This window comes from Mus caroli, chromosome 17 (assembly GCF_900094665.2).
Source record: "Mus caroli chromosome 17, CAROLI_EIJ_v1.1, whole genome shotgun sequence".
NCBI classification, from domain to species: Eukaryota; Metazoa; Chordata; class Mammalia; order Rodentia; family Muridae; genus Mus; species Mus caroli.
In genome coordinates, this window is record NC_034586.1 from 9,020,099 (window position 1) to 9,039,642 (window position 19,544).

The 19,544-nt window shown below is 50.2% G+C and overlaps 1 protein-coding gene across 3 annotated transcripts in view; it reads left to right on the top strand.

The window, feature by feature from the left end:
- The window catches only part of Rps6ka2 (ribosomal protein S6 kinase A2), a 285,292-nt gene extending 267,879 nt beyond the window's left edge, over positions 1 to 17,413 (top strand). For all 3 annotated transcript variants that reach the window (XM_029471102.1, XM_029471104.1, XM_029471103.1), the window contains 7 exons: positions 2,796 to 2,885; positions 4,558 to 4,716; positions 6,683 to 6,844; positions 9,226 to 9,302; positions 10,032 to 10,149; positions 13,366 to 13,503; positions 14,319 to 17,413. In XM_029471102.1, coding sequence (XP_029326962.1) covers positions 2,796 to 2,885; positions 4,558 to 4,716; positions 6,683 to 6,844; positions 9,226 to 9,302; positions 10,032 to 10,149; positions 13,366 to 13,503; positions 14,319 to 14,444 — 870 coding nt within the window. In that variant the 3' untranslated portion in view covers positions 14,445 to 17,413. The remainder of the gene's footprint in view (positions 1 to 2,795; positions 2,886 to 4,557; positions 4,717 to 6,682; positions 6,845 to 9,225; positions 9,303 to 10,031; positions 10,150 to 13,365; positions 13,504 to 14,318) is intronic.
- Positions 17,414 to 19,544: the final 2,131 nt, after the last annotated feature.

A 19,544-nucleotide genomic window follows, 5' to 3' on the forward strand; every position in this document is an offset into this window, starting at 1 on the left:
TGGAGATCGTATTTTTAGAAGGACAGATTGGCATGGAAATTTTAATTTTTTCCTATTGAGAAAGCACCGGAGTTCTGTCTCTTTGTCATTTGCTCTAATTAATTTTACAGGAGAAAATGTCTGTTAGAGTTTTTTCAGGTAATTACATGCTCCACTTACCTCAGTCCCAGCGTAGTATGATCCTTCCGTTTGTTAGAAGGGCAGGGTGCATCCTGCTTGCCCTGCAGCTCACACTTGGGCCTTCAGACCCAGCTGGCAAGTGTCTCAGCACCAGGAAAGACAGCGCTTCAGTGATGGGATGTGAGGAACACAAGGAAGAACACAGACAGACACAGAGAAGGAAAATGGAGATGTGGAGGAAACACACACACACACACACACACACGAATGGCGGCCAAGACTCGTGTGTGCCAGCAGCAGCCACCAGCAAACATGCTTCACTTGCTAAGAAAAGCCATCTTCCTGTGCCAGCCATTGTGGAAGCCACACTTGCTCTGGGCATAGGTACACCTTGGCTTGGCATCTCTGAGGAGGGTGAGAAGTAGCACACAGGGAGCTTATCCACATGCAGCAGGGGCGGCAGCCCACCGGGCAGGATGCTGCCTGGCCAGCGGCCTGCTGTGCATCTGCTGCCTGGTGAAAAGAAGAGACGTGGATAGGAAAGATGCCCCCTTCCTCCGGCCATTGTGTGTGTTGTTTCTGTTATCAAGCTTATGCCTGGAGAGGAGAGCCAAAGCAAGAACTTGGTTAGAAGTCAAGAAACCACCCCTCCAGAAACTCACTGAAGGGTCTTGCACACCCTTCAGCCACGCAACAGCCACCTGAGAGAATACCTCACTCACTGATCATATTTGATGGAGGTGCCTTACAAGTTCTGCCAAACAATTAAATGATATTCAGAGTAATATTAATATTATAGCACACAAGCCTGTGTTGATGCCGTGCTGTAAGAGATTAACCAGGTGTGCTCGGTGTGCCTCTGATGCCGTGCTGTAAGAGATTAACCAGGTGTGCTCGGTGTGCCTCTGAGTTGAACACAGGTCCTTACTCCTGAACAGGTCTTAAGGTCCTAGTCGATGTCAGTGAGAGCTTAAGGTCTTTAGTAGTGGCTTTGTTCGCAAGTATTTATAACCTCTTGTCAGAAGTTTTCTCGTGACTTACATCAGAAGAACACACAGGCATAAAACACACCACAGTGAAGAAACAGATCAAGCATTTGTAGTCCCGCGTGTTTTTATGATAGTTACAGTGTTCTCCCATTTAATATTTTTAATAGATAATGGCTTCATGGTTCCAGATTGAAAAGCTATGCTGGAGGAAACCTCAAGGTCTCCCAGCCATGGCTCCATCACCTCACTGCCCATTTCCTCCTCCACGGGAAGCAGCGGTTATTAAGATTTTCCTCTTCCCTTTCAGGGTTATTTATGCATTCCCAAGGAAATGCATGTGTCTGACTACATCCCTTCTCTGCCTCTAACACAAATGGCAGCGTAGGACGCACCTGCAATGCTTTTCCAACTTGAAGAGTGTCCCTGGCTGTAGACAAAAGCCTTCCTCTTGTTATTTGGCATCCTTTGTGAGGAGACTGGATTGATGTTAGGAGTGGACAGCTTTATCATGAAACGCCTTTGAGAGAAGAAAATAACCATCTGCTATTAAATTGTTTATGTCCATAAATGTATTGCAAAGGGACTCTGTTAGGGAGGGGTTACCCACAGTAGCAAGAGTGAGGAGGCTTTTAAACTAGATGGTGCTAGTGCGCAGGTGCACAGAGTTCTGCCGGGGGTGGAGGGCTATTCCTGAGTTTATGAGCTGTTCTCACCATAAGTGCTTTCCGTCCCACACACATGGATCCTCTCTCCCCACCAACGTAGGCAGCAGGCCACCCTGGGAGGTATCAGAGCCATCAAGTAGCTCTGTTAGTACTCCTGTTTCAAAGGCATGTGACATTCATGGCTTCCGCTCACAGTACCATATAAGGGGAAGGCACCCATCTTCCTGGAACTAGACAGCTTTAAATGCTATTCCAAGGTACTGTGCAAAACACTGGGCAGAAGGAGAAGCCCAACACGAAAGGGGTATCTGGTTGGCCTGGGTCATGGAAATGCTCCCTGTTCAGCCTCCAGCATCTGTCTGGGAGAACCTGCTACTTTACCTCATTTTGTGGCTGGCCTGCAGCTTCTTGGACAAAGCAGAGGTATCCAGTGATTGGAGGCTCACTTTGAAGGAGTGGGGAACTTAACTGCCCAGAGTTCAGGGGCAGAAATAGGCTGTGCTACTTGCTAGTGCCTGGGTGAACTCTCTGTGCCTGCCCTGCTGCATTGGGCCTTTTGCTATCTTGAGGTTCGGTCTGAGGGCTGGCCTCTTTCTTGCACTATTGGAGATTGTCTTTTATATGCTAGACATTGTACACATTAGACACTGAACATGCTAGATGCACACTCTGCCACCAAGTTACATCCCTAACTACATTCCTCCTTTTCAACTTTGTACTCGGAGGCGGGGGTCTCATTAAGTTGCCCAGACAGACCTACAACTTGCAGTCTTCCTGTTACATGCTCCCTGGTAGCTGGAATTACAGATCTGGTTTCCTCTTTTTAATTGGACTCTTTTTGCTAGCTGATGTAGGAGAGACTAGATCTACACTTCTGAGTAACTTTAATTGATCTTGATTGAGTACTGTGGGGTTGGGGACAGCTGTGCAGTGGCTCTCTGGAGCCTCAGGTTTGTTATCTGCAATGGTCCATCAAGGTCAGCAGCAAACCTCTCACCGCTACCTGCTGTGTGTCCCTCAGATCATCGATAAGAGCAAAAGGGATCCCTCGGAAGAGATTGAGATCCTCCTGCGCTATGGCCAGCACCCCAACATCATCACCCTAAAAGATGTAAGTACTGCTGTGTAGCAGCCCCTCCTCAGCCTTTTGCGTCAACTGACATAAAATCCTACTGTTTGCATAGTACAAGGTCTCTCATGTTGCCCGTCTTTGATGTGCCCAGGATCGTATGTATTAGACACTTGCCACCCGGGAGTCTCAGATGCTTTGGTGGCTGGCCATCCTAACCTGGGTGCATGCATACGTAACTGGATATATGCATACCTCTGGATAGTCCCCCATTCTCCCCAAGCTTGCCATGTACAAGCCTGAAGTGACCCATCTGTGTGCATCAGAATAGGAGTGTTATTCCTTGTCATTGAGTCACTCCTGGCTGACAGATGCAGAGTGGCGTGAGGGTAGCAGGTTCCACCAAGCCCTGGATGTGGAGATTTTTATAGCCTTCTTTGGGCCTTCCAGGACGAGGAGATTGGAGCAGGAGCCAGCCACATCAAGCCAGTATGCAAGGCCACTCTACTCCGTGAAGCCTCGGGTGTAGCTGTGGGTTTGGGGAGAGAAGAAAACTCCTCTACTTGTCCTTACTCTGGGTATAGCCCCCAGTACTACCTCAGTGTCACTTGGGCAGCAGCTCCCAGAATAGAGGTCAATGCCAGGGGATAGGCAATGAGTGCCTCGTATTCAAAAGCTTTGATGGAGCTAGCTCTGTCTCCTGGGGATCTCAGATACCTCACTGCACAAGTGTGGTGCTCTGACTGCATTCTTGGTTTATGTGTAAGATTCAGAACCCACAGCAGCTCATCCATGCACTCAGAACTCCCTTCTGCGCTGTCAGAAGCGAGCAGCCCAGGTCTGAGACAGCATCATCTTCCCACCTTCACAATAGAACAGTGGGTTCATAAGCCCAAAGCAAACACAGTAGAATTAACCTCACACCTTTTACTCAGGTCAAAGTCAGATAAATTATTTTAGTAGCTTGCTGTGGAAATTCGTTGATTAAATTATTATCACTGAGATAAAAATAAACATTTAGGCCTGCCGCCTCATTTACACTGTTCTCAGAGCTTGGGCTCCCTCGGGCTCACATGTGTATGGTGACTGGAATACATCTATGATCTCTGTATGTACAGGGGGAATACATGTGTGATCTCCATGTGTATACGGGGGGATACACATGCAATTTTTGTATGTACAGGGGACAAAAGTAGCCAGAGTTTAAATTTTGTTTTCCATTTTTAAACCAAGTTTAAAGCTAGTGCAGGCAAAATCTGTGTCTTCCTTAGGGCCATATCCTGTCCCCTGCAGACCTGCAGAGCCAAAATATACACTCTGACTTGACCTCCGAAACTGTATGCACGATGATAGTTGAGAAGCCACGTCCTTGGGGAGTGCTGTCGCTGCTGTCATGTTTCTCTGAATGCCTACCACTCAGAGACTGTCAGTATCACTATATGGCATATCCCACCCCTGTGCATCCTATGGCCCAGCCTGCTCCTTCCCCAAGATGTCAAAGCTGAAACCTTCCTAAGAAGAGTCACTTCTGTGTGGGTGGAATGGCTACTCGCCCGCTTGCAATCATCAAACAATTCCTAGGGCACCAGCCCCCAGCTTCTCTCTGACAACCCATTTGGAGCCCTTGCTCCTGCACATAGCCAAGGCCCTGAGGAGGGCAGCCATGGCGCCATACAGGCAGCTGAGGTTTTGTGCACTTCCCGTTGGCTTCCAGGTCTATGATGATGGCAAGTACGTCTACCTGGTGATGGAGCTCATGCGAGGTGGGGAGCTGCTGGACCGTATCCTCCGTCAGCGGTGCTTCTCAGAGCGTGAGGCCAGTGATGTGCTCTATACCATCGCCAGGACCATGGACTACCTGCACTCCCAAGGGGTAAGGCCCAGGTCAGGGTGCCATAGCCTACAGGAACAAGACATGGCCTAGGTGGGGCTACCTACATTCCCAGTGGCAAGGACGGTGGACCAGCCTGTGGACACAGCTGGCCCAAGTCTGATTTATGAGGAATTCTGAGAGGGAAGGAAGGACCACAGGGGAGGGTGGATGTGAAGGCTAGGGGAAAGGTGGAAGGAAAGATGGAGGTACAGGGTGGAGTGAAAGATGAGGTAAGGATGAAGGAGATGATAGCCACACAGGATGGAAGGAAGGATGAGGGAGAAGCAGGTGGGCAGCGGGTGACTCAATAGGAAGATAGGTACAAGACCATGGAGTCACCGAGCTGTAGATGTAGGAGTGGGACACCTTTATAAACTGACACCTTGTCTGTAGGCAAACAGAAGGGCAAGGCTTTCCTGTACCCTCTTCTACTCCATCAGCTCTAAAAACTCAATGTACCCAAGTAATATACATTTGCTGTGATGTGATCTCCAACCCTTTATGGGTCTAAAGTCATTTGAACACTTGGTATATACAGGAACCAAGTGTGAAGGACTTAAATTGTGTGAACCAGTTATAGTGAAGATGTGATGCTCTGGCCTTGATAAAGAGAGACTTGGGATTTTCATTACATTTGATACATAAAGCTAAACAGAAAGCTAACAGTTGGCCCGGGCCCAGGCTGCACCAAGCTCTCCATGAACTCACTCTGAAGCCTAGGCCATGTGTTTTGTATGAAGACCAAGCACAGGTTGGTTAAGGACCCACCAGGGCTGCACTGCAGAACTCAGGCCACATTCTAAGTCTCAGGGCAGAACCTAGCAAAGTATACTTCCTGCATCTTTTCTTCCTCCCTCCTTCACCTCCCTCCTTCCCACATCCTCTCCTTCATCCTTCCTTCCATCCTGTGTGGCTATCATCTCCTTCATGCTTCCCCCATCCTTCATTCCACCCTGCTCCTCCTTCTCCCTTTCCACCCTCCCCCCCCATTCTTCACCTCCACCCTCCCCTGTGGTCCTTCCTTCCTTCTTAGAATTCCTCATACAGCAGACTTGGGCCAGCTGTGTCCACAGGCTTGCCAGATGTTGCCAGATCACACAGTGGGTATTCTTCGTGTGGCTTCCTTGAGATCCAGAAGTTCTACAACAGTTTCCCAAAAGCCAAATCCTAGCAGTATCTTGAGTGTGAGTTTCCCGGACATTCCTCTGCTTAATGAGAGATAGGGATAGAGACAAGCCCTTCACTCTCCTGTAGCCTGCCATCAGTGTCTGGAAGCCGGGCCTGGTTACCCAAGTGTGTCACTTTAATCTTCCTAGCAGAGTCTGTCATTGCTCCACAAGAGGACAGCTGGGGTGTTCAGGTTCCAAGCCTCATGATGGCACACCACATGTCTGCACAGGGCCCTTCTGTCCCTTCAGAAGGCCTCACTTTGCATCCTAAATAGCTTCTTTGTTTTGAGGGATCGCTGGCCCTTCTGTTGTGACAGCTGTCACTGTAACAGAGGGACATACTTGAAGTCTGTGCCTTGGATGGTGCAGGTGCAGTCTGTGTGGCCCCGAGCCCCTCCCTCTGCTGCCAGGAGTCAGTACGCCTGTGACAGTGATCCACCGGTGATTGATCCCGGCACCTGTGACAAGTAGCCCGTGCCTCGGATGCCCCAACCCCCCTGGTTGAACATAAAGCACAGGGACCTTTTCATCTCTGTAGCCAGAGCTGCCGGCCACAGACCCTTCTGTGGTGTAGTGCCAGCGGCTGCTCCTATGTAAGCTCGTGTTTATTCAGTCGTGTGGTCCTTCTGCGTGAAGGCAAGCCCACAGCCTTCACAGGGTACTTGGCTCTGAGTGGCCAACGTGGATGGCCCCTCAGAAGAACACAGACTTTTCCTCCTGCACAGTAATGAGTTCTCAGGTGGCCCTTGCCTCCCGTACTCCCTCAACTCTGACTAATAATGCTTTCTGCCTTCCAGGTTGTCCATCGGGACCTGAAACCCAGTAACATTCTCTACGTGGATGAGTCTGGAAACCCCGAATCGATCCGCATCTGTGACTTCGGGTTTGCCAAACAGCTTCGAGCGGAGAATGGGCTGCTCATGACCCCCTGCTATACTGCAAACTTTGTAGCTCCCGAGGTATATAGTCCCCCAAACCCAGGAAAGGCAGATTTGCCAGGCTTAGGAAAGCAGCCTTTCTTGTTACCAGGGTAACTAGAGAGCTCTGGGCACTGAGGCAACACAGTGGGCTCAGCAGTGTCTTCAGGAGATGAAGGCAGCCTGCTGTGGAGGGAGGAGAGAGAGAGAGAGAGAGAGAGAGAGAGAGAGAGAGAGAGAGAGAGAGAGAGAGAGAGAGAATATATGGTGGCTCTGGAATCAGCCAGTCCTACTCAATCACCTTGAACATTTTATTTTCCAATGGAAAAACTTAAATGGTGCTAGTGCACCGTGGCTCTTGTATAGAGCAGTGATTTTCAACTTTCCTGATGCTGCGACCCTTTAAACCAGGTCCTCATTAGATGATGACCCCCAGCCATAACATGATTTTGTTGCCGTTTCATAACTGGTTTTGTTAGTTATGAATTGTAATGTAAATGTCTGTGTTTTCTGATGGTCACATGTAACCCTTGTGAAAGAGTCATTCAACCCCCAAAGGGTCGCCATCCACAGGTTGAGAACCACTGTTCAAGCGTTTCCTTGACAACAAGTCAGAATCCACCCAACTGGAAAACATTAGGGTCCCACAGTACTGTGCAACTGAAGCTCACATGTGTGCAAGGGACCCACTCTGCTCCTCACTGCGAACCTCAAAGGACAACTTGTCCCTCTTGTCAGTGTCCCAAGGCCAATCCCAATAGGTTCTACTCACTGTGCTGTGATGACGAGGCTGGTTTCTTGTGCGAGTTGATAGGGAAGTGGAGCCACAGTGGTAGCAGCAGGGGCTGGTGTGGCTGATGGAGTCAGGAGAGGTGTAGAAAGGGCTTTTGACCCTGTGTCGGACCTTCTCAGTAGAACAGTCAGATCTGCGCTGAGTCCTAAGTAGGACACTCCTGCGTGCTTTTCTGAGAGACACTCGGCAGATCCAGGTCCGAGAGTGACTGAGAAGCAGTCTCAAGTTATACAGGGGCTGCGTGTGAGCAGCCTTGGTCCCTTTGGACGCGGCTGGCTTGAAGCTCTAATTGTGGCTCTTTTGGGTGTCATTAATATTGACAGAGCACATGCAAGTCCCCTTATCTCATAGATTTAGGAAAGAAAAGCGAATGCAGAATTTGCACGACTTTGGGAGGTCACTCAGCCAGGGACTTGGAAGTGTGCACTTCACTCAGCCTGTGATACCCATCATGCACCATGGCACATAATGGCAGGAGAGCAGTGAAGAAAGCAGGTCCCTCACTCTCACCTGGGAAGAAACTGAACACAGAGTTCAGGCCAGTACAGCAGTCCACAGCGATCCATGACTACAGCCTGGGCTTGTTCCCGTCACTCAAATATGAACACATCCAACAATCCCCCTGATGTACACATATGTGACGTGATGATGCAGCAGAATCCTTCCTAAGTAATCCTTCATGTTCAACTAAGACATGTTGATACGGTGACACACATCTGTTGTCTGCTGGAAATCTCTGGAGGCTGAAGTGGGCTCAAGAGGGCATGAGAAGATCTCATCTCAAAGCAATCTAGCGACTTCACTTCTAGGTACACATCCTCAAGAATTAAATGTGTCTGTCCATCCTTGGGTATGCCAAGATCATTTACAACAGAAGCCCAAGTACCTGCCACTGGCTGATAAGCAGATATGTGTGTGCATATACCATACTGTTACTCATCCCGCAAAGGCCAGGAACTCTGACTCCTGCCACAACGTGAACGGACCCTGAGGACAGGGCTCAGAACATAACTCAGTAAAACCAGGCTGTCACAATAGACAAACAGAGGCGGAGGAGGCACTCAGGGTGTAGTTGGTACAGTACGAGCCTAGCATTCATGAAGCCCTGGGCTCAATCCCCAATACCACGTAAACCAGGCACAGTGGTGCATTGTTGTCCCAGCTCTGAAGAGGTGGAGACAGAAGGATGGTAAATTTAAGGTCATTCTTGCTTATACCGTGAGCTCCAGGCTGACACTGTGTGTTAGTACTTACACAGGATTTCTCGCAAAGCCAGATTCACAGAGTGCATTGAGTGGGGTTGTCAGGGACTGAGTTGGCCAGTAGAGAATTTGTATTTAACAAGGACCAAGTTTCAGTCTGGGAAATGGGGCTCTGGAGGATGGTCGCACTGCACCATGAATGTTCATTGAATGATACCCCTAAACGTGGCCAATATGGTAAACTGCAAACAAAACTTCTTAAAACCATGAGTCAGGCAAGGGCTATGCCTCACTCCTCTGTCCCTGTGGGGGCGGTGCTACTATACGGAAGGTAGGACTGCCCAAGGCCAGCAGATGGTCCACCTAGGAAACCTACTCTGAAGTGGAGCTGTCCAGTGCAATCCTGACCATGCCTGTTCTTCCTCCAGGTCTTGAAGCGGCAAGGCTACGATGCAGCGTGTGATGTCTGGAGCTTGGGAATCCTGCTGTACACCATGCTGGCTGGGTAATGGAGGGCCACCAAGGGTGTTCTTAGCATCAGGACTGGAGGCTTCACCCCACCTCCCTGGTGTTTGGGTGTAAATGAATATCAAGCCATCTGGGTTAGGGTGAATATTCAAACCCTGCTGCATAATGAAAGGACAAGAATAGTTAGCTATGTGGCCTCCATAGACTGGGCCCACAAACAAAACCTGCAGACCTTTTGCCGACCAGCCCCACCTTCCCTCTACCACCTGAACCAATCCCTTAAAGGCACATCTGACGTGTTCTTCTTCCTGGACGATTTGTGCTCATTTGTACCTGACTGTGTCAAGGTTGTAGACCACAACTACACTTGACATCCATGATATGACCTTTGTAAGTGCAAGAATCAGTCTATCCAAGAGCCCAGACTTGGTGGTAGACCAGCCCATGGGCTCCTCAGACTTCACACCCTAGGTTCCTGGCCACTGAACCTCTCTGTCATCATGGAATCCAAATCTTCAGGCAGACCCTTTACCATCCTGACACCAGTGGGATCTGGAAGGGCCCAGAAATGATGTGCACTCAGGCTGAGAGGACTTCCTTGCCATCTTGGTGATTTGTGGCACTGACCAACTGAGGAAGGTGGTGTGGTGTTAGGACATGTCCTGGCATGAGTCCTGGACTCAGAAAAGAGACAGACATTGTCCCCTCAGCAGAAAGCCCTGGTATGGAGCTGTGAGCTCAGGGTATTAATTCTCTTCCCACACAGGTTCACCCCGTTTGCCAATGGCCCAGACGATACCCCTGAGGAGATTCTGGCTAGGATCGGCAGTGGGAAGTACGCCCTTTCTGGGGGAAACTGGGACTCCATATCTGATGCAGCAAAAGTGAGTATTCTTCCCAGGATGCATGCCTCCTATGCCGTTCCGTCTGCAGCAGGAATATTGTCTGTGAACAAGCTGGAAATGCCACTCGTGAACATTATAAATATTATGAACATGTTATTCTCAGAGTGATTCCTGCATTATTTTTTTAATGAAAGACTTTGATGTTAATGTAAAGTGAGCCAATAGAATGTAGGCGAATGTAGACATAGGTGGCGAGGGTCAGAGGCGGGTGGTGCTCAGGGAACTGGCTGCTGTGACCAGGCCTACAAGCCGGAAGTTTACAGTGTGGCTGGCAGTTAAGGACCCTGGGAAAGAGGTGATGCTGCAGAGCAAATGCAGAGCCCTCTGCTGCCAAAGCGTCTCCTCTTTAGAGATGTTTCCAGGTGACCGCCTAAATGTACTGTAAAGTCACTGAATTCAGTCATCAGCTTCACTCTCCTGGCCATCAGACTCTAGTCTGCTATCACCAAATTATGGTCTAGTAAAATAACTGACCTACAGCCTCGGCCCAGCAGCTGAGGCTGTAGGTCAGTGGTCAAACACCCCTGGTGTTTGCAATCAGTATGGTTGTAGAGGTCTTGGTGAAGGTGGTGATAAGTCAATATCTGTTATCACCATCGCCGTGTGACCTTAGGATGTGTCAGAGCAATGGTACTTTATGGAAGGTGACAGGAAGGGATGAGACTGTGGACAATGGAAGAGATGGCAGCTGGTGTGCTAGATAGCTGGGGTGCTGGACAGCTGGGGTGATGGACAATTGGGGTGATGGATAGCTGGAGTAATAGACAGCTGGGGTGATAGACAGCTGGGATGATAGACAGCTAGGGTGATAGACAGCTGTGGACATGAACAGTTGGGGTGATGGATAGCTGGGGTGATAGACAGCTGAGGTGATGGATAGCTGGGGTCATAGACAGCTGGAGTCATGAACAGCTGGGGTGATGGACAGCTGAGGTGATAGACAGCTGGGGTGATAGACAGCTGGGGTGATGGACAGCTAGGGTCATGGACAGCTGGGGTCATGGACAGCTGGGGTGATAGACAGCTGGGGTGATAGACAGCTGAGGTGATAGACAGCTGAGGTGATGGACAGCTAGGGTGATAGACAGCTGGAGTCATGGACAGCTGGAGTCATGGACAGCTGGAGTCATGGACAGCTGGGGTGATAGACAGCTGAGGTGATGGACAGCTAGGGTGATAGACAGCTAGAGTCATGGACAGCTAGAGTCATGGACAGCTGGAGTCATGGACATCTGGAGTCATGGACAGCTGGGGTGATAGACAGCTGGGGTCATGGACAGCTGGAGTGATGAGCTAGAAGGGGTTGTCAGTCTAGGGAGCTGTTGACTAGGTAGGAGTGCTAGTTTGAATACCCAACACCCAAAAACAAAAGGTCGGTATAGCCAAATGTGCGCCTTTAACTCCAGAGCTCGGTGAGGAGACAGAATGCTCACTGGATTTGGCTGGCTGCCAATGTAGTTCCAGGTTCAGCAAAAGACCAGCAAGGAAATCAGGCAGAAGGAGGTAAACAGGACATGTAACATCCTCCTCTGGCCTCTGTACACATGCACACAGGTGCGGGTGCATGCCACACACCATCTACACACATGCATATACACACCCCACACTATATATATGCCCACATACACACACAGCATATACACATTCCTCCATGTCACATACATACACCACACTCACACACACACACACGAATTGAAGGTGTAGAGGGTAGGGTGGTGGCTGAGGTGACAATGTTGAAGTGAACCTCTGAGATGACAATGGAGGGCAATAAAGAATATGCCCTTCACCCGGTGAAGGTGGTGATGCAGTATGGTAGAGAGGATAGCATGAAATATGGTTGTGGAAAATAGAGGTGAAGGTAAAGAATAATAGTAGAAGTCCTGGCAGAACCGATGAATAAGGTGGTGGTGGGAAATATGGCAAAGGTCATTGGTAAAGGTGATAGAGGCGAGATAGTGAAGTCCTGGAGGAGGTGGCGGCAGAGGTGACGGTAGTGGGTTTGGTGGAGGTCCTGGAGGAGGTGGCGGCAGAGGTGACAGTAGTGGGTTTGGTGGAGGTCTTGGAGGAGGTGATATGTGGTGATAAAGAAGACAGCTGGTGTTTGGGGAGCGTGAGCCAAGTGTGTTGAACTCTACCACCCCAGCTGCTCCTTCCCACATACCTACACCTTCTCTGCTCACTGTCAGTACTGCCTCTCCCACTGCTGCATCCTCTCCTGTCCCTCTTCCTTCCCTCACTCACCACACAGCAGAGCCTTCCATCCTCCCATCTCATACAATCCTGTGATAGCATGGTTTTGAGTTTGCCATAGTTTGGTTTGGGATTGTTCTGTGGGACTAGAAATCAAAGCCAGGGCCCCACACATGCTGGGCGTGTTAGTTTCTCTGTGCTGTGATCAAGACTCCTGCCATAAACAACTTAGGAAGGATTTGTTTCTGCTCACAGTTTTGGAGGGCTCAGTCCATGGTCATTTGTTATGGCAGCAGGAGCAGGTGGCAGAGCCAGTTAGAAAGCAGAGAGGAGAGACAGGAAGAAGCCAGCAACAAAACACCCTCAACAATTGACTCCCACTGACCCACTTCCTCCAGATGGCGCCACCTCCTAAAGTTTCTGGACTCTCTCAGCATAGGACTAACACCTGGGGACCTAGGCTTTACACATGAGCCTATAACTCCAGGCAAGCGCTCTGCCACAGAGTGCCCCCCAACAGCCCTGACAGCATGGCTTTCTCTACATTCTGTGTGCCCTGGGACACCACGTCCCAGCGCTGAGACCTTGAGCAGACAGTGCCTCATGACTGTCGTGCACACACTGGAGACCAGGAGCACCTGTGCTTCCAGGACAGACTCATTCCAGCACCACTGCGGTCTCTGTTGCCAGGCGCTAGTTTTCTCTATAGAAGGACACTGCTGTGGTATTTCCTGTGTTTGTGGAAGGCCGTCGTTTTCATTAGAATAGTATTTCAGCCATTTAACATGTGAAATACCTTTGCTATCAAGTCTTCAGTGAGACATAGAGTTTCTATCTATTGCTAAGTCAGTAATCGTTGACACTTAAAATACATCCACAACTCGTAGACTTAGAAGTCATGTGACACAAAATGCAAAGAATCACCTCAGAGGTGGAGTTGTGTTTTCTCCTGGGCCTTCTCTGGCCAGCCTCACACCGCAGTCCTTCTCTCTGGACCCTCCTCAGGATGTCGTGTCCAAGATGCTCCACGTGGACCCTCAGCAACGCCTAACAGCAGTTCAAGTGTTGAAGCACCCGTGGATCGTGAACAGAGAGTACCTATCCCAAAGCCAGCTGAGCAGACAGGATGTCCATCTAGTGAAGGTACCTCGCGGCCAGGGTCCCGAGAGTGGGCACGGGGCTCCTGGAGCAAAACAAGGCAGTGCCTCAGCATGGGGGTGGGGGTGGGGGGTGGGAGGGAGAAACTGTAGTGTGTAAGGTCCCCAGGTATAGGCACGTAAATGTCACTTTATCACACATGCACAAATTGTGTCTAAGTGACAGCTTTGGTGTAGGGGTGGTGTCTGGTACCGTGGCTGTGCAGCCCTAAGCCCCGGAGCCCTCAGTCTGGACCAGAAGTCTGTAAAAGTTCCCTTTGTGCTCACAACTCCTGTTTAAGCAGCTTCCACCTGCTGGGCAGACCCGAGGTCCAGGATAGACCACCCTTCTAATGAGTACATTTAGTCCAAGCCCAGTCCTGTTAGAAGGCAGATCCTGGTTGTGTCTACACCAAGATGAGCCTAGCCGCCCAGGTTAGTTCACACTGCTTCAGATTAGCAGAGCCAAAGAATCATTGACAATGAATTCCTGGGGACCCAGCTGGTCCCAAAACACATCTGCCTTCCTGTCATCAGGAAGGTTATCCTATGATCTTCCCAGGAACTCCACTCCAGTCTTGAATCCCCCTAAAGCAGCAGCCCGTGTTGAGCCTGGGATGCTGAGGTGTCACCGTCATGCGTGGGCTGATCACGTGGTAGGCATTGCAGCATAACTGATGTCCTAGTGTACCAGGAATCTTGGAGGAGGGCCTTCCCTGCTTTACATGGGGGTAGACTGAGACTCTCAAGGTCCTGTGTTTCCAGCTTCCTATTCAAGAGTATTTGGGCACCGTGCTCACCTGCCTGCCTTTCCTCCTACAGGGCGCCATGGCGGCCACCTACTTTGCTCTGAACAGGACCCCACAGGCACCAAGGCTAGAGCCTGTGCTCTCATCTAGCTTGGCCCAACGCAGAGGCATGAAGAGACTCACGTCTACTAGGTTGTAGTGGCCAGCCAAGTCTCCAGCCTCAGTCGCCCTGCCCAACGTCCTCTCAGCCTCACAGACACCAGACACAGGTCCTGTTCATGGGCACTTGAGTGCCCATGAGTCCAGCACAAAGATGGATCTGGCCTTGGCTGTCTCTCTGTTTCCTTTGCAGCCCTGGAAAGGGTCCTGCCCAGGATGTCTGAGCCTTGCTGCGCCGACCTCGCCGCCCGCTCTCTCTCCTCCTGAGTGAAACCAAATGAATCTGTCACCTCATAGCACCCTGCTGGAGCCTCCCTGGGCTCACTCAGGGCTTTCAGTGTCTCCATATCATGGCTTATGCCCAAAGCAGAGCTCTTTTACCATCCTGATGTCACCTACGTGTCCCACTGTCTCTCTGAGAGTGTTAGTGCACAGTCCCTGCCTGGAGACAGCAGAGCCACTCTCAAAGAGCTGGATGTTCCTGGATGTTCTGGCGACGCCAGTGGCTGTGTGAAGGCATCCAGCTTAGATGCCTGGCTCTGTCCACAATCACCCAAAGAGTGCCCCTCACCACCCTCCTGCTCTCAAGCAAGATGCTGGGTAGCCTCTCCCTGACTCTGTCACTGACTTGGCAGGATGAAAGCAACCAACCCAAGAGTCTAGATGGCTAGAGTCTACTTGAGAGCGTGATTCCTGTTGGTTGAGACAGGAGCCCCAGGAAATTGCCGGGCAGAGCCAGTACCCACTACACTGCTGCCCCCTTAACCCTGTGGCCCCAGGGACACTGGAGAGAGTGGGGCTCTGCCATTGCTGGGTGTGTTGGCATCTCTGCTCATATTTGCCTGCTGTGGTATAGCATATTCACTTTCTGCTTTCCTAGGCCACAGAGAATGTCTTCTCCCCTATCCCTTCTTGACTGAGGACAGGAGAAACACCTGAGCCCCTTGCCTTAGACAGGCAGAAGGTGCCTGGACAAGTTGTCAGTGGGAGTGATGCTCTTCTTAGAAGCTGTGGTCCTATGTTGCATCTTGTGTTTCTGTTGTCTAACCTGTTTTCAGGCTGTAGTCTGCGCAGGGAGCAGTAGTTACACGGACCAGGCTGTCTGTGGCATACTCTTCATGCAGAGTAACCGAGTGAGACCCTTCCCGCATGGCGTGCTCCACTCCTCCTGGGTGTAGAGGAGGGACTTGTGTGTCCTGAAGTCTCTCTGAAGGCTGCTGAGAATAGTGGACTCAGGTCAGAAGACACTCCACTGTGTCAGGCTCAGAACCTGCCAGTCTGAGAAGCAGCCCCTCTGCCCAGTAGGTGTAGGAGGCGCCTGTTGGTCACAGCAGGCTTACACTAGGAAGACCACAGGTGGACCACGGCTGCTTCTGCAATGCCTGCCCCAGTGGAATGTTCAGAACATAATTCCTTTGCTCAGTCTAATTATTTCAGACCTCAAAACGTAAACGTATTTCAGAAGCTTTAATTACTCCACTGGACTCTGTTCTGTTTGAGAATTATAAAATACAGAGTGGGGACAGACTGTGCGCCATTTCCAGTGTCCCTGGGGCTGGTCTCCTGCTTTCTCAGTGGATGCCCTGCCCAAGGCTGAGATCATCTCCCAGTTAATGTTCTGGGCCCGAATCCTTCCGTTTCTTGATAGAAATCCAGAGGGAAAGTATAGTGGGTAGTCTTAGTGACGGAGTCTGTCCTCTGGGAAAAGAACAGGAGCTCTGGCACCCTCCGAGGGCCTCTCTGGCATGCACCCTCGCTCCAGCTGCTTACGGCTTCAGGCTAGGTTTGCTTGCAGCTTCAAGTGTACATGTTCCGATGAAAAGAAAGAACAGCAGAACACAGAAGGCGTGGCTGAGGAGGCGAGCATAGCCTGTCCCCCTCATGGTCACATGGCCCATCACCTCTTTCAGTAATGTGAGGTTAGCTGCTTTACACTCAGCCTACTCTCGCCAAAGGGATGGAGGAGACCATCAGTCAAACCAAACACATCCTCGAAGTGTCTGGAAGGATGCTCAGCCTTGCCCTGCAGAAAGTGGAGTACCCCACATTCCCACCTCACCCAGTACTTGATACTTGAAATCTCTCGTGGAGTCAGCCAGAGGAGCATGTGACAGGATCATTTTAATCCCTGTTCTTTAAAGTCTTCAGTGCCACAGCAGTCTGCTGTGGCATGTAACCCCGTGTCCCCAGTGTTTACCTGTCCTGTGACCCTTTACCCAACACGAGGAAAGGCCCTGTATTCTCTACACAAATGACTACTTGTGTAGCTACAGAATTTGTCATGGGAAAGCCCAGCCTACATCCTGGGACTCCTTTACCCATCCCCCGGAGCCACTTTTGGGCTATCCCACTGCAGCTCCTGCCCTGTTTGGGCTGAGAACATGATGAGCGCTCCACTGAAGGAGGTGGGGATGGGGTGCTTGTCAGATTCTGTACCCCAGAGTCAATGGCAGGCAAGCCGTGAACATCCCCTGTCCTATGGTTGGAATGTGTGTGATTTTGAACTACCTGTGTGCACTGGTCTTTGGATATTGTTTGGCTTTTTAAGTGAGGATCGTCCTGATGGTATCTAATGTCAGCAGTATTCTTGATTAAATGGTGTTCTTCCTTAAGATGCCCTTTGGGACGTCCCCTGCATTGTACGGCTTCTCTCAAGCACAGGAGGAGATACACCGTGACTCTTCATTCTCTCTGGCACGTTTTGCTGCCCTTCACCACCCGCAAGACTGTGAGACACCTGGAGTGGGAAAGGTCTCTGGGGTCCCTCTGTGGCAGGGACAGGTGGAAGGGGAAGCCAGCATGGCTCATCGGTGCAGGTGAAAGGCACCTGTCCACCCCACTCCCAGCCCGCGCTGCGTTTACATGATCAGCAGTTCCGTTTACAGCTCACTCCATGTTCACACTGTCTGGCTGTGTGTTGAGACGGGCGGCCACTGTACAGATATTTATTATGCTTTCCAAACTTTCCCATGAGATTTTTTGAATAAACATGGATTTTATGAAGTGTAATATTTTTCTGGGATAATGAGACCCTTTGCACTTTCTGCGTTGCTAATAACAGTTCACAGAACGCTCCTTAGTTCCTCTGTTTTCTCCTCTGACTCTAGGTCACTGTGAACCTCTGCTGCCACTGAACTTCGTGGGGGGGGGGGCATAGCACTGGCCTCTCCACTTAAGAGCCTTGCACACACACACATGCACACGCGTGCGCACACACACACACACACACATTTGTGTATACATGCATTTATAATTTAGAGCATCAGGGATCTATCCACTTGAAAATGTTGTGTATATGTGTCTGTGTGCATTTATATATGTATACCTCGTGGGAAAATGAGTCAGAACACCATCCACTACAATTTCAGAGCAGTGGGGGGAGGGGAGAAGTAGTGGTTATATATAAAATGCATACACATGAATGTATGAGAATATGTGCACACTTATTATGTGTATATTATGTTGGCATGTATGCGTAGAGAGGTATGAGTTGGCATATTTGCATAAATGCAAGCGAGTATGCATGTATATGCAGCTGTGATTGCAGCATGTAAGAAACTTGCCCCCCCCCCCCCGCCCAACCCCAACAAGTGGCTCTGCGTTCCCAGCAGAAGAGTTCTGCATGGGTCTGCAAGGCTGGGAATAGAAGCGCATTTATGTGCACACACTTTTAAATCTACGTGTATGAGATATGCTCTCCTGTGTTAAGCTGGGAGCACTGACATTATGCTGTGTATCAAAACGTGACGAAGAGTTGCTTTGTCCCCTGTCCTCATGGGTCCTTCCTTCCTTCCTTAAATTAGGTGAAAATGAACCTACACTGTTAGTCTTTGACTCTTTGATCTAAGTTCTTGGTTGGTGAATTCCTAGGGAGTTTATGTCAATAGGCAATACCTGTATGTCCTCTGCTTACCGTCCTGCACCGTGTCACCACACAAACACAGATGTATGCTTGGCTATCATAGAAGCCCATGTGCCAGGCTTCCCACCACAGCGGATTTTTCTGGCCCTGTTGGAGCTCTGAGCAGGCAGGAACACCAGAACTCCCTAAAGAGATTTCAGCATGACAGCAAAGTCACTAAAAACAGCTTCTTCCCCTCAGGGTGAGCTCACAAGATACATGGATGACATGGAAAGATCCTCTGTTCTCAACCCCTCTTTGTTCCCCAACCTGCCATACATGCTGGTTCTAGGGATTTGGTGTTGAAGCTTGGGGGCGGGGGGAAGTTCAACCGCTAGAGTCCCACACAGTCAAGTGCAGGTCTGCTTCCAGCTGTGGGCCTCTGTGCTTTCTAGGTTGGAGGAATCGGGTATGAAGTAGTGTGGTTTCTTGATCTTTGCCCCACTTACAGGCCAATAACTGAGCCTGCCGGTCCTGAAGATGCTAACAAAGTCTCACAAACACTGGGGAAGGGACCACACAGCTTATAATAGCATGAACGCCGTATGTTCAATGATCCCAAGATTCCTGAGCGGGGCTGTAAGCAAACCCTCCCATAATTAACACTGAAATGAGCATTGCCTATAAAGAAAGACGCTGGGCAGGTAGCTCACCTGCCCTTGCATAGAGACAAGCCAATACTGTCTGCTCCACAGGTGTCCTTAGAAAGTTAGTCAAGAATCAAGGCAGCTGTGATTGCAGCATGTAAGAGACTTGCCCCCGCCCAACCCCAACAAGTGGCTCTGCGTTCCCAGCAGAAGAGTTCTGCATGGGTCTGCAAGGCTGGGAATAGAAGGTAGGCTTGTCCTGGACTGTCGCTGTTTTTTGTGTTATTTTGTCAAGACACCTGCCCTTCTCAGCTCAGTCGCATCTAAGCAACACCCGCCTCCAAGGTATCACAAATTGCCAACTGCAGACTTGACTCTGCGGATTGCTTTTCTCCAAGCACAACAGGGCACCAACAGTTGCTGAGATCAAGTCTTCTCAGAGTGGCCCACCTCACTCTGGGACTGAAGAGTCACCTGAATTTGAGGATCACGGATTCTAGTAGTTAAGGCCCATGACCTTCCCCACATAATGAACAAATCTCATCTGCAAAGCAGACCAGACACCACTCAACAGTCATTGCCAGGGTGGCCCAGGGTGACACTCTTCCAGGTCACATGGTGTAAAAGTCACCCGACCTGGGAGTTCTGTCTG